Source organism: Ahaetulla prasina, chromosome 4, assembly GCF_028640845.1.
Source record: "Ahaetulla prasina isolate Xishuangbanna chromosome 4, ASM2864084v1, whole genome shotgun sequence".
Classification (NCBI taxonomy): Eukaryota; Metazoa; Chordata; class Lepidosauria; order Squamata; family Colubridae; genus Ahaetulla; species Ahaetulla prasina.
The window spans coordinates 30,706,538-30,721,272 of NC_080542.1; the positions used below are offsets into that span (position 1 = coordinate 30,706,538).

At 40.4% G+C, this 14,735-nt stretch overlaps 1 protein-coding gene across 6 annotated transcripts in view; it reads right to left on the reverse strand.

Moving 5' to 3' along the window:
• LOC131197169 (von Willebrand factor A domain-containing protein 5A-like) overlaps nt 1–14,735 on the reverse strand; it is a 35,020-nt gene that overhangs the window by 15,673 nt on the left and 4,612 nt on the right. For 5 of the 6 annotated variants that reach the window (XM_058180887.1, XM_058180885.1, XM_058180884.1 and 2 more), the window contains 10 exons: nt 14,051–14,127; nt 11,391–11,593; nt 10,472–10,694; nt 9,618–9,787; nt 7,336–7,450; nt 6,802–6,974; nt 6,140–6,228; nt 5,290–5,434; nt 3,611–3,690; nt 3,349–3,463 (listed from right to left, as the gene is read on the reverse strand). In XM_058180887.1, the coding sequence (XP_058036870.1) occupies nt 3,349–3,463; nt 3,611–3,690; nt 5,290–5,434; nt 6,140–6,228; nt 6,802–6,974; nt 7,336–7,450; nt 9,618–9,787; nt 10,472–10,694; nt 11,391–11,593; nt 14,051–14,090 (1,353 nt within the window). In that variant the 5' untranslated portion in view covers nt 14,091–14,127. The remainder of the gene's footprint in view (nt 1–3,348; nt 3,464–3,610; nt 3,691–5,289; nt 5,435–6,139; nt 6,229–6,801; nt 6,975–7,335; nt 7,451–9,617; nt 9,788–10,471; nt 10,695–11,390; nt 11,594–14,050; nt 14,128–14,735) is intronic. The other variant, XM_058180886.1, reaches the window with a different exon arrangement.

Genomic DNA, 14,735 nt, shown 5'->3' on the forward strand with positions numbered 1-14,735 from the left:
CAATCACCACGACCAAACGCCGAGATTTATTTTGGACAATAAAGGATTATACCGGACAGAACGAAAGTGGGAGAACTTTATGCAAGTAGCCAAGCCGATTCCCCGATACTTTGTAACAAGCTTGAAAACAGTAAAAAAATGGAGGCGAATTGTTAACAAGTTAACGAGTGGAAAGCGAAAGCGATACTTTCAGCGTTCTGTCTGCAGTTGGTAATTTGCATGTTACTTGCTGCCTTTACTCTTTAACTCTTTGCTGCCTGCTGATAGAATCTAGGGGAGATTTTTAAATACTGCTTTAAAAGACTGTGTTTTTTAGAGGTTAAGAAGATTTAAAGTGAATATTAAGTTGGAAATAAATAAATATATAATTTTATAGAAGATGGCAGCCAAACAATTAAAGTCTACTGTAACAAAGAGCTCTGGAACTTTATCAGCTGGTGCCTCTCCAGCTCATACAGCAGAGACTAGAACATTGAATTTAGAGGCGTTACAAGAGAACTTAAAAGGCTTTATAGAAGAAAAATTTAAAGTAATAACTGATGAGATGTCTGAAATGAAAGAGCAGATATCAGAAATTCAAGTGGGAAATAAAGAAGTTAAAGAAGGATTTGTAATGGCAGTACGAAGTTTGGCAACGAATGTGATTTTATTGGAGGAGGAGGTTGAAGAAATTAAGCAACATAATTTAAAATTAGAAAATAAAATGGATGAATTTCAAAGTAAAATGGAAAAACAGAGGATGAAATAGTTTTGATACAATATAGAAATATGGAATTTGCTCTTAGAATTCGAGGTTTGAAAGAAAATAAGGAAGAGAATTTAAGGAAATTTTTCTGAAGTATTTGCTGAGATATTAGCAGCTCGTCCAGCAGATGTGGCTTATCAAATTGATAAAATATATCGTGAATTCTTGGATAGCAAGGCAAAAAAGTTGCCAAGGGATGTTGTTATTTATTTTACAAACAGAACAGTGAGAAATCAGATTTTGCAAGCTTCATATAAGGGGAGAAGATTCAGATTGCTGGTCAAGATATTTTGATATTAAAGGAAATTCCACCAAAATGTTAAGGGCTAGGAAGGAATTTGCCTTCCTGGTGAATGAACTTAAAAACATCAGATTGAATATAGATGGGATATTCCAACTGGTATAATAGTATATTATGCAGGAAAGTATATCGTTTCAATACGGTTGGAAAAGCAAGAGAATTTTATGTTGAGGTATTAAGTTGGAAGTCTTCCCCATTGGAAGCTAGAGGAAGGGAGGCTGAAGTGAAGGAAGAGAAGTGAAGCAGGTACAAGAACAGATTGTGATGGAAGAAGATTTATTACAAGTGTTGGAAATACCTACGACGGGTTTAGATTCAAAAGAACAAAGGTTGACAAGAGCTGCTGCTAAACGCAAGGAACAAGAGATGAAGGCACAACAACAACTGGCAACTACTACAACGGAAACAGTGGGAGGAGCAAGGCCTAAAGTAAAATGTGATCTGCGGCTGGTGTTCCAAAAGTTTCCTATCTTGGAATGTTAATGGCCTGAACTCACCGTAGAAGAGAAGGAAAGTATTTCATTATTTGAAACAATTTAAAATGACATTACCTGTTTACAAGAAACACATATTAGATCTTGCTAAATGTTGAGATGCGATTGTGAAGATGCTACTTATTACCATATATGGTGGACTTGTAAAAAGTTAAAGCATTTTGGATTAAAGTATGGTGGATCATGCAGAATATTTTGAAAAGAAGATTAAGTTTACTGCAGTTCTTTCTACTAGGAATAATTATGGACTATACAGCTATAGAGACTAAATTGATTTTGAACTTAATAACAGTCGCAAGACTTTTGATTGCTCAGTATTGGAAGAAAGAAGAATTACCTACAATCAAGAATGGACACTCAAAGTATCAAATCTGGCAGAGATGACAAAATCTCCGCTTACTTGAAAGACTATACACTAGAAAAATATATTCTAGAATGGAAAATGTGGATTGATTATATTTAAAATAAGTATCAGATAAAAAAATATTGAATAGCATATGAGTAAATTTAGGAAATATTTTGTATTAGATATATTTTTGAAGGAGAGGGAATTGAGAGTGTGACTAAGTGTGGTGTGACTAGAGATTATAATTTAGGAATTATTTTGGATTATGATTGTTAGTTTTGATACCCTGCATTTTGTTCTGGGAAGTCGGGATGGGGGTGGGGGTAAGGGGAGGGAATTGGGGGTTTGGTAGAGATGGAGTGATGGTTAATGTACAGGGATTATTGAAGAAATATAATTAATGTAGGATCGGGTCTGCATAGTTACCATTTTAGAACGGTGAGGAGGGAGAAAAGAGAGAGTAGGAGGTAGGAAAGAGGAGAAGAGGAAGGAAGAGGGATAGTAGAGGGAGAAGGAAGGTGTAGGGTGGAGGGAGGAGCGGATGTAGATAAGAGAAGGAGAGGAAGGTTTGGAAAGTAAAAGAAGGTAGAAGAGGGAAGAGTGTTAAAAAGGGGGGTGGTGACTGGGCAAGCCTGACTAATTGTATATAACTGTACATTGGATGAATTATTTGATATGATTGTAAAAATAAAACTTTTTATGAAAAAAAAAAAAAAAGAAGTCTGACAGACCACGGATAAAAGCTATTTTTCAGCCTATTCAGCTGGCTATGCTTCTATATCTCCTTCCCGATGATAGGTAAGTAAAGAACTGCTGACCAGGGTGTGAATCATACAAGTAATCACAATTGAGCCCAAAATGTCTTCTACTAAGCAAGATAATTGTTAAGTGACTTTGCCCCATTTTACAACCTTTTTGCCACAGCTGTTAAGACAATAACTGCAATTGCTAAGTTAATAACATGGTTCTTAAACAAATCTAGCTTTCCCATTGACTTTGCTTGTGAGAAGATTGCAAAAAGTTATCACATAACCCTAGGACAGTGCAACTGTCACAAACATGAACCAATTGCCAAGCACCCAAATTTTGATCAGAAGACCACGGGATATTGCAATGATCACATGTGTGAAAAATGGTCATACATCACTTTTTTCAGTGCCATTGTGATTTTGAACGGTCACTAAATTTATAAGTTGAAAACTACCTGTAATAACTTTATTATTAATCCCCAAGCTTCCAAATAACAAGGAGACAAGGACCTTTGCCTGCTTCCCCAAAATATGTTCCTATAATTGTGCCTCATGTAGAACGTGTATTATAAACCAAAATAAACAATGGGTTTTCACATTAGTTCCTGTTAGCACAAAAAAAGTTTTAGGCAGCCTAAAAGATGCTAAATCCTGGAACTATATATCAATGACATGCAGCAAAGCCAAAACTCATTAAGAGGAAGAGACCTCACCTTGGCCTGCATGCGTTCTTTGCCACTGATGAATTCAGCACTGCCTCCAGCAGCTCGAGCAATGCCTTTGACCAGAGCCGTTGAAGCCCCTTCCCCAATGCCAAAGGAGAAGCACCTGTTTGGTGAGGAAGGAAGAAGGCAGATGGAAACCAAGTGACAAGAACATCAAGAAAATAATTTCATCCTCTCTTCTTACCTATTCTGTGAGCACTGTGCACTAGAATCGGACACGACTTACAGGGAAACCTTTATCTTTTCTTACCTGTGGAAGTGACTGTAGCGTTGAACTTCAGCAATGACCTCATCTGTATTGGACACTTCTCCATCAGTGAACACAAAGATCTATGGCGACAGAGAGCAACATGAAGTGAAAATTGTAAAGAGTAGGGAGGAGAAGATTGGAAGCAGGCAAGAAGAAATTTAATTTGAACTTCCTATGGTTTGTCAAAGAGACAACAGGACTGAAACGAAGCCAAAGATTTGCTTAACAATCTCAACATTCCACAAAATGGCTTAGCTCTAGATATGGTGACCTGCTCGCTCTGTGTATAATTACTGTTTTTGTTCTACCAATGTTGATGAGGTCTGAGTAACAGTATGTTGGCTTGTGAAGGAGTCTCTAGATTAGAAATTTTAGCCTGATAAAAATAGCACAAGAAAATTTGGAAAATTTGTCTTGGTTTTCTTGGTGGCATATTGACCAAAATATGTCCAAACTGATCAATATTTACCATTAATAAAGAATGCTGCATAGAATATTGGTATAACTGAGACTGGTAACCTAGTTCAGTGGTCCTCAACTTCTGCAGCTCAGCTGAAGGTGGAGAAGATGGGAACTGGGCTGCATGAGTGGTGGGCTGGTGTGTGTGCACGTGCACAGCTTCACTCATGCAAGAGAGATGAGAAGTCTTTGGGGTGTGGTTTCGTGCTCCTTCATGCTTTTCTGCACCAAAAGCTTTTGCAAAGGGTCAGAAGGCCTGAATCTGTGTGAGATTGTTCCTCTAAAGCCTTTCATCCATTTGGCATGAAGAAGAGAAGCCTTTGGGGACACGGTCTTGTGCTTCTTCAGACTCACCGAGGTTGCCCAATTCTCCAAAAGCAGGTCAGTGCACAGGCAGCTCACTCATTCAGGAAAGCTGAGCAAGGCACTCTCGTCCCACTCAGCCTCTGCTTTCACAGTTCTGCTTTTGGAGCATCAGGAGCAGGTGGCTTGGCGGCCCAGTGGGGTGGGGGGAGGCGGGGAGGGACACTGGGCCACGTGAGTGGTGGGTGCACATGCGCACAGCTATATTTATGCAAAAGAGACGTCTTTGTGGTGCTGCTCGTGCAAATGGATCTACTTGCACTCACCAGCTGATTTCTCATGCAGCCTGATTCTGAATAAGCCATGGCCTGGTAGTGGGCCGCCGCCTGTGGGTTGGAGACCCCTGACCAGTATTTTCTCTATCTTACTAAAAGTGGCATGTGAAGATTTTAATGATCTAATGCCATGATGGGCTGTGGGAGGTCAATATTTATGGACCCACCAGGTGATAATCATTACATTTGGAAGACTGTAAGAGTATTAAATGTAGAGAATGCAGATTAATGGAATAAATGGAAGGAAAACAGAAATGTACCTGTGAAATTAAGAACAAGAGAAGGATGTAATAGATCTAAATGAAGGTCTTGTAGAATAGAATTGCTTTATGTAGAGTGAACATTTAATTGTGGATAAAAGGTCTCAATTGTATGTTAGAAAATGTGAATTGGTCTCATCTAAATCTAAATCAAAAGGGACTAACATGACTATGTTTGCAAAACTTACAGGATATAATAAAAGTAAAGCTTCCTTCTAAGAGTCCTTATGGGCATTATTATGTGCTTTTCTATAGATCTTTTTGTGCTCATACATAAATCCTGATTCTATCTAAAAAGAAAGATCTTATTAGAATTGAATACCTGTCGAGGATGTCCTTCAAAGCATGGCTGGCTGTAAACAGCCTTCAGGGGTTTTATAATCTCTGTTCCTCCCAAGTCACAACGCAACTCCTTCACACGTTGGACAGATGTATCCATAGTCTCCTGGGTGTACTTAACACTCTGCCTGTGAAGGGTGCCAGAGAGTGAAAGCTATTACTAAGCTAAACCAAGTTCTCTCAAACAACCTTTTATATATCCCCCATATCCACAACAATCTACTTTTCTTCATCTCACTTTTCATAGCCTTAAAGTACAACCACACAGGTCAAAGCCATTCTTCCTAATTTATCATCCTTAATATGGTAAGAAGTATAGAGAACCCAACGGCACTATATGTCTATTGAGAAGACCAAAGAAAACAAGAGAATACCTCCTTAGGACCCAATAGGAGGTCTCAAGTTCATGAACTTTCACCCAATTATAATTTTCATGATAATTCATGATAAAGGAGCAAACATTGGGAGAAATTAAACTATGCTTACTTAATGTTCCTTTATGTCAGTAAAATTTAGTTTTTGTGCTGGCATTATTTCTTTTTGAAGTGCAGGCTCTCAAAAGTGAAGTGGGACACTACAATCCCAAAATCTCATGGTAAAGCTCTCAGACGATTTTCAAGTTAAGAAAATGGATTTCAAGGAAGTGGTACATGCCAGACACATCACTGTGTAATTTTTTTCTTCTACTCCTAATTTAAGGACTTTGGAGTTTCTTCTATTTAACCAAGTATTTCTTTTAACAGTGAATTATCAAAATATATTTTATATAACAAATAGGAGCTGGAGAAACCAAGAAATAAAAAGAGGGACAAAAGGCATCTTTTAATACTTACGGGTAAAATGAATCATAAGTAGAGCCAAAGCCATAGATGTTGAAATAACATCCCAGAGGGAGACTCTTTAGCAAGAAAATCAAGGTCTCCTGAAATGGAACAGGAGGAGAAAAACATCTGGAGTCATTTTAGATATTCTAGCACATCCTTTCAGATTTAAAATGGCACTTTCCATATTTATCTCCTCTACTTTTCTGAGGTCCTTCCTTTGCAAGGTCAACTGTTGTGTTTGGACATAGGTTAAATGTTGGGCTACTTTGTGACCTATCCTAGACACTAATCCACTGTATTTCATTGAGTTGTTTTTACATGCCAGAGGGAAAGGACCATGTACAGCAGCTTAAACACCTTGAAAGATTTGAGGAAATTCTACACAGGCAGTACATGTAGCCTATAAATATCGTAGACCAGTCTTTTCTTCACCACAGACTCTGTTTAAATAACTTTTGTGGCCATAAACCATGTCTATGGACCCCCCCACAAGACTTAACTCATGATTTAAATCATGGTATTTCTTCAAGCCTTCTGGGACCCCCTGTGATGACATAGCAGCCCCACAGGGGTCCATGGACCACAGGTCGAGAACCACTATCCTAAACCACTTTTCATTCTCCATCTTCAACAATCCAACTGATTCACCCATTCATCCCCCTTTAAAGTACCTTAGCACTCTCGATGCGTGACTGTGAGCCAAAACTGTTACCCATGGTGCTACCCATGCTGCCAGAGCGATCCAGCAGGAAGATAAACTCTCCAAGAACACCCTGATCTGCTTTGGCAGCTGGAATGTTTGGGTACAGGCTTAGCAGGAGGGCTGGGTCTCCCATCAGTGAACCTATAATTGCAGGAAGAAAGCAGTCAATAGATGTTTTCAAATGAGGTCCAGGCAGAAGAACATCATGGCTTCAAAACCCAAGGGACTGGTTTGGACAAAATTAAACAGCATTTTTTCATGTGGCTGTTGATAAAAACAGGATTGCCAACATGATCGCCAGTGTCTAATGATGGATATGGCACAAGGAGGAGAAGGAGGAGGAGACTTCCACTTCAGCCACATGATAGCTTATGCCAAAGAAAAAGAACCTGTGTTCCTCCATATGTTGCTGAGTTGTATATCTCAGCATCCTTCACTGGTAGGCCTAGTAAGAGGGACTGCGGAGGCATACATTCCCACCTCTGCCTTCAACTTTGCTCACCTGGGGCAGCTCCAGATTTCCCAGTCTCTAAAATGGCACTGGTCTTGTGCACATCTTCATAATATATCAGCAATTCCACATCACGGTCAAATTGGTGCCCTTCAGCCAGGGACACCTTTGGGAAGATAAGTGAAATCAAAGTGCTTGCAGGTTGTAGTTCTAACATTGTAGTAGACGCCAGGCCATGAATTCTTATACCAAATACTATGTTAAGTAGCTAAGACAAGGAAGTTGCTTAAGATTTTGTTATGTAAATACTGCCTTGCCTTAAGTCTTCCATTAAGGGAAGATCCCTTTTAACTTTGATAGCGCTGATAGGAGCACTGATAGGAGCAGTTCATCCAGATACCTAGCTATTTTGCCCACTCTGAGAGGACTTTCAGAAAATCTGTTTAGCTTGCAAGATCATCTACCCTTTGTGAGAATGGCCATATTTTTTTTTTAATTTACATTTATATCCCGCCCTTCTCCGAAGACTCAGGGCGGCTTACAGTGTATAAGGCAATAGTCTCATTCTATTTGTATATTTACAAAGTCAACTTATTGCCCCCCCAACAATCTGGGTCCTCATTTTACCTACCTTATAAAGGATGGAAGGCTGAGTCAACCTTGGGCCGGGCTTGAACCTGCAGTAATTGCAGGCTGCTGTGTTCTAATAACAGGCTTCTAACAGCCTGAGCTATTCTATATACAACCTGGTATCCTCTCATTTGCATAAGCTATGCTTTCTGGGAATTATGGAACTGATAGCATAACATATCCGAAGACTACCTGATTGGGGAATAGGCAACTGGGAATCTTTTGGCCAGCACAGTCAGCCCTTGGAGCCCTAAATATTATCATCAGGGCAAGTGAGTATGGGATTTGCTCATTATTTCTACATAAATAATATGCATGATTTATGTACAAATAATTATTTGGAAAGCCATATACAAGTAACCCTTGACTTACAACCACAATTATCACATAATCTCAGTCATTGAGCAAGACCCCCATATGACTGCTTTGCTTGATAGCTACAATTCCAGCAGAGAGAGACACTTGCATGCAATTTATGCTGGACCTGCCCGAGGCCCTCTTCACTCCTTTCCTTATCGAACTGTTTCTCTGTTCAGGAACTGAAAGTCTTCTCTGCCAAACTCCAAGAAGGATTTTCAGCCCCTGAACAAAGAGACCTTTGTGCAAGGCCTGCGTTGGGCCTATCCCATCCATCAGGCACCCCATACTCCTTGCCTTACCACCCAGTCTCTCTGCTTAGATTTTGGTACCCTCTTGTCTCTGGGGGCTGGCTGAAAGAACTGTCTGCTAGAATTCAGCTCCCCTCAATGCACGAAAGGGAAATTTTTCAATTGGGTGCAAGAATGCAGAACTTTCAGTCAGCATCTATAGACCAGAGGGAGTCCTTTCAGCAGATGCAGTAGCTTGCAACTACTGATTTTCTCAGAAAGCCAGCAGAGAAGATTGTCAATGACAATTACATAATTGAGAGGCACTTGGCAACTGGTTGCAAGTGTAGTCAGGTTGCCAAGCACCCACATGACTGATCACATGGCTGTTGGGTTTTGTAATGGCAGAGACGCTTTATGGCTGTAAAGCAGGGCTATCAAATTCAAGGCCCATGGGGTGCTTAGATCTCGCCCACAGTGCTGCCCTAGAAACAGTGAAGGACTGGCCTTCGGTGCTTCTGCGGCAGTCCTGAGCTCTGTTTTTGCTGGCAGAGGTTTGCAGAAGGCCATCGCAGCTGGGGAGTCCATTTTCTCTGGCAGAGCGTATGGACCACCACAGGTGCCCCTGACATGAGTGACATCAAGCTGGCCACGCCCACTCTGGACCCCCGAGGTCAAACACAACCCTGATGCAGCCCTCAATGAATTCAAGTTTGACACCCCTGCTGTAAAGCATCCTTTCCTAGGCTATCGTAACTCTAGATCATCATTAAATAAATGAACTGTTGTTAGCATTACCTGTAGCTATTACTTCACAGCAGACCAAATTTTTTCAGCAGTTCTAAAAGGAACTACATCTGGCAGCTCCTATGCATTTAGAGCCCTCTATTGGGGCAGCATCACCACTGTTTTTCAGCATCAGTCTTAATCCCACATCCTATTTTTGTTTTTTTCTTCTAAAAGCCAATTCAAATGGAGTGAACAATCCTGTATTTCATTTGGTTGTTGGGTTCATGGGGACTATTGATGTGGTGTATGAAATGTGCAGGTGCTGGAAAAATACTTTTTACCCAAAGTTTCTCCCAATCCAAATTTTTAGATCCCGAGCAGCCTTACCTGGGCAGCAGTGCGATCCTCTGACATATTTTGTATAAGACTGCATTTTGAGTCCACCCGGTTGATGCCATACTGGGACTCCACCTTGGCACTGAGGCTGAGGGTGTAAGGCAGAGCTTCTTTGGACACTCGTGGTATCTGCTGGAAAACAGTGCTCCCTTCTGAGCCTGCTAACAGAAAACACATGTGAGAAACACATCTGCCTATAGAAAGTGTAGAGGTTTCTGGAGGATTCCTAGAATCTGGGGCAGCAGGACACCACCCGAAACAGGAAAATGGCACAGTGATGCTGGGATTATTAGGTTGGACCAAGACTGTTAAAGTTCAGAGCCCTGTATGGCCACAATCTTCACTCCGATTTTCGATTCCAGCAGATGCTTTGCTTGGATTTCAAAGCTACGCAGGGAGGGATATGATTACTACTTGACTACTACAGAAAAGAACAATGGTAAATCACTCCTGCCAAGAAAAGATGTCCATGAAGCCATAAGGAATCCTGCTCAAATTGGAGGACATGTAATCATGTCCTACTCCCCCAGCCTGCAAATCCAGCCTACTTCATGAAGATGGTGTGAGAAGAAAATAGGAAGGGAAGAAAAACGCTTTATATTAGTATTTTTTAATTTGGAAAGGAAAATAATGGGATGTGATAGCTAAAGGTCTCCAAGTTCTTTGCACCTCCTTCTACTCATCTGAAGCCTGATCTAGTAACTGCACGCCATTTTGAGCTGTATCCATCAGTAAAAATAAAGAAAATGGTAAAATTAAATGGAAAGGATCAATGGCAGGAAAGGAACCCACTGAAGGCTTTGCTTTGGGGGCTCCATGCTGGCCTTGGGAATATAGTTAGTTACCTGCAGGAACATAGCGGGGGTTCAAGACAGCTGGCAGGACAAAACGGACGGCATCATCTGGTTCCACTGGTAGTGCTTGAACATAGCGCAGTTTCAGTGTGGCTTCCCCACCAGGAGGAAGATTGCCCAGGTTACACATGAAAATGTCACTGGTATTTTTTTCTCTCTCAAGCAGGAAAGCCTGGCGGCCTTCGCTCAGGGCATCTTCGTATTCTTGCTCTGCCTATGTTGAAGAAGAGGGAGAAAGAAGCAAGAACAGGACAAGATCACTGATTAAAGTGGTCACAAATAAAGTGTCTCTGGGACTTGAGGTTTTAAAAAAATCCCAGCCAGAAGTGGCAATTCACTTTCTTTTTTTTCTTTTTTTTTGTTTACATTTATACCCCGCCCTTCTCCGAAGACTCAGGGCGGCTTACAATGTATAGGGCAATAGTCTCATTCTATTTGTATATATTTACAAAGTCAACTTATTGCCCCCCCAACAATCTGGGTCCTCATTTTACCTACCTTATAAAGGATGGAAGGCTGAGTCAACCTTGGGCCGGGCTCAAACCTGCAGTAATTGCAGGCTTTGTGTTCTTAATAACAGGCCTTACCAGGCAGAGCTAAACCGGCCCCTTTCAAAGTCTTATCAAGATTACATGCACCTAGTTATCAGACATGGAATTTAGTAACCTTTCAAATGAAAAACACAGTCACTTGTGTGGGAAGTTACACTATTCCTACCACCCCTTACCTTTCATTATAACAGAGGAACAAACTTTGTCAAGAAAATATATCAAAGCTGAAGGAAATGTATTTAAGCCTGTTTAGCATAGCTGATTGTGACGTATAGATACAATCTGGATGCAGCGATATAACCTCTTATGTCTTCCCAAAATTATATCCTTGTATTCTGAAATGTTTTAGTCTTCTGTACCTGCTTCTTCTCTCGGATCTGGGCCTCAATCCGTGTGCCACAGATCAGACCTTCAAAGGCATAGACTGCGGCTTCATCATCCAGAGGGAAGACAAAGGTGGCCTCCACTGGATTCTTTTCCTCATTCTGGTACTGAAGTTCTGATACTACGTCAGCCACGAAACCTCGTATAATGACATCCACAGAAATGCTTTTCAAAGGCACTGGGATGTGGAAAATAACAAAAAGAAGATAGTTAACTCACTATCTGGCCTTGCCCATAGCAGAAAAACCGATGCTAAGAGTTAACTGTTGAAAGTGCTGGCAAGATATCTTTTGTAGGTGTTATGCCCCTACCCCAAGATCTGTAACCCCCAAATCATTATTAATGTATGGGATTTATATGGCCACCCATCTCACATGTGTGACCCTGGGCCAGGGGTGAAATCCGAATTTTTTTTATTATCAGTTCTGTAGGCATGGCTTGGTGGGTGTGGCAGGGGAAGAACATTGTAAAATCCTTCCCACCCCACTCTGGGGCCAGCCAAAGGTGATATCTGCCGGTTCTCTGAACTAATCAAAATTTCCACTACTGGTTTTCCAGAACCTGCCAGAACCTGCTGTATTTCACCCCTGCCCTGGGCAGCGTACATAATTAAAAACGAACAATCACAAAATCCAATGATCAAAACCAATTAAAAACAGCAAAAACTATGCAGTGGGAGCACTTCTAAATTTACCATCTATACAATGCAACCATTTAAGGGGCTCTACAATTGCATAAGATTCACAAGCTAGATGCATATACAGGTTTTAAGGGGCTTTTTTTGAGGGGCCTGCAGGATGGGACTAGCTTCACCTCAGGGAAAAGTTGTTCCAAAGGGTGGATGCCCCAATAGAAAGGCTCTCTTCCTGTTGCTATTGCTATCCGGCTGAGGGAGACCTAACATGGACTTTTTAATTTGTTAACTAATATAGTTACTTTGTATTTTAATTTAACTTATTTTTCTCTCTTTTAAAATGGCGTGAAGGCTCATTACAGGCTGGAATGTAGGAGAAGTTTTTACCCTGTTGCTATATGGATTGACTGATAGTTTCTAACATTCCTAAACTGAAAAGATAAACTATAGAAGGGAGGGCTGGAGATTATCTCCTGGAGAAAAAGTTTGTTAGCTGCTAATTGGCTGGCGTCTGGTTTGTCTCTTCGTGAACTCCAAACAATCTGTCAGGGTTCCAAGAAACACCCCCAACGAAATAAAGCTCTGAGGCTTGAGGTTCCTCAAAGTTCCAATTTATTAGAGATGTCGTGTTGGCACAGCTGGGAAAATCTGAAAGCTTCCAGGTTTTTCCTCACCCAGTTGACAGTTCACAGCCCTGCCCCACACCCACAAGTTCATCACATTGTCCAATCAACTCTTCACACTCAATTGGATACAATCTTCAGGCAGTCTCCATCAGACACAGGATGTCCTTGAATACGGAATGTTGTTATGACTAACTTTCTACCCGCTCCAACAATAACCCCCTCCCAACTTCCCTAGCTAAAATATGTGGCAGTTAAGCAAAAAAAAAAAATTGCCTTCCAAAACTGACACAACTTTTTGCTAACATCTTAAATTTTATGCCTCTTCTGATACCAGATCTCATTTAAATGGACATACATGTAACATGTTGACCATATGTAGGAGAAGTTACTTTTATCCTGTCCGATCAACTTTTCCTCTTGCATTGTCTTTGTTGTGTTAACTATAAAATGGAATGTAAGATAAGGATCAGGGTTCCCCCTTTTTGAATGAGAGGAATCCTCTCTGTCTGAATACTCCGATAAATTTTCATTAAACAATTTTCCTGTCTCAGTCTATCTCATTGGAAAATATGCATAGTGAAGCCAGAGCCTAAAAAAACATATTTGGCCTTCATTGCTAAACAAAGTTCATTGGCTGACTGAACCCACAGCATGCCATTTCTGGAGTTGGGGAGAGTTGGTCCCTCAAATAACCTGATCCTGTGCCATGTAAGATTTGAAAAGTTATAAAGGTAGTCCTCGACTTTCATTTAGTGACTGTTCAAAGTTATAACAGCACTGAAAAAGTGGCTCATGACCTTTTTTTAGTTATGACCTTTGAAGCAACCTTATGGTCACGTGATCAGAATTCAGATGTTTGACAACTAGTTCACATTAATGACGGTTGCAGTGTTCCCGGGGTCATGTGATCCCCTTTTTTCGACCTTTGGACAAGTAAAGTTAATGGGGAAGCCAGATTCACTTAACAACTGTGTTACTAACTTATCAACTGCAGTAATTCACTTAACAACTGTGGCACGGAAGTTCGTAAAATGGGGCAAAACTCACTTAACAAACGCCTCAACAACAGAAATTTTGGGCTCAAGTCAAGGACGATCTGTAATTAGCATCTTGAATTGTATCAGGAAGCAAACTGGCAACCAAAGGAAGCTCACAGAGCAGAGGTGTAATTTATGCAAGTCTTAGAGCACACAAAGCTATCTATCTTGTTGCATTTTGCACCACCTGAAGCTTCCAGATACTCTTTAAGGGCAGAGTATACAAATGATCCGCAAAGCTATAGAATTAAGAATCATAAGTTCATAGCTTCCTTTTTAAGTCATATGCAACTTGACATTTTACTCAACCTTAACCTGCAATCAGATACTCAGTTTACCTGGCACTTTAAAGGATGTGAGAAGGCCACATCGATCCATAATTGATGTTCTATGGAGGAGAAACAAGGCACACCAACTGTGGAAGACAAAAAATATTACCCTTTTTATTTTAAGAGAATAGTATATTCCCACATCATTTATAAGTCATTTAAATTGGAAAAAAATGATTTTCTGACATGGTTCAGGGACTATTTTAGCTAAGCAAAATGGCTCATTTGGCCAATTCCTGGTAGTGAATTCTTTCATTTTTAGCCATTGTTACTTTGCGTCTTCTGTGAATTAGCTAGAGGTTCAATGGGCCATAACACAAACTAGGAATAACCATGTTTCCCTATTTGCACTGTTCATTATGTCATATATGCAATCAGAAAGCCAGCAGAGAATAATTGAATAATCAAATCATAGGACAAGAAGATACTTTTGAGATCTTAGTTTACGTCTATAAAATCATGGGTTTACTGACCCTGTATGCATCACGATAAGCCAAATTAAACAAGCCATATTGTAGTTTAATTCAGTTTGTGAATTCATCCAGAGAAAGATTTCCTGCAGCTAAAGCTGGCTATAACTTTGCTTTCTTCAGCAGAATCCCAGAATCCGTTACTGGAATGGAATTGTTTTTTCTGTTCTGTTAAAGCCACTGAGATTGAACATCATCCAAATTATAAAAACCACAAACAAACA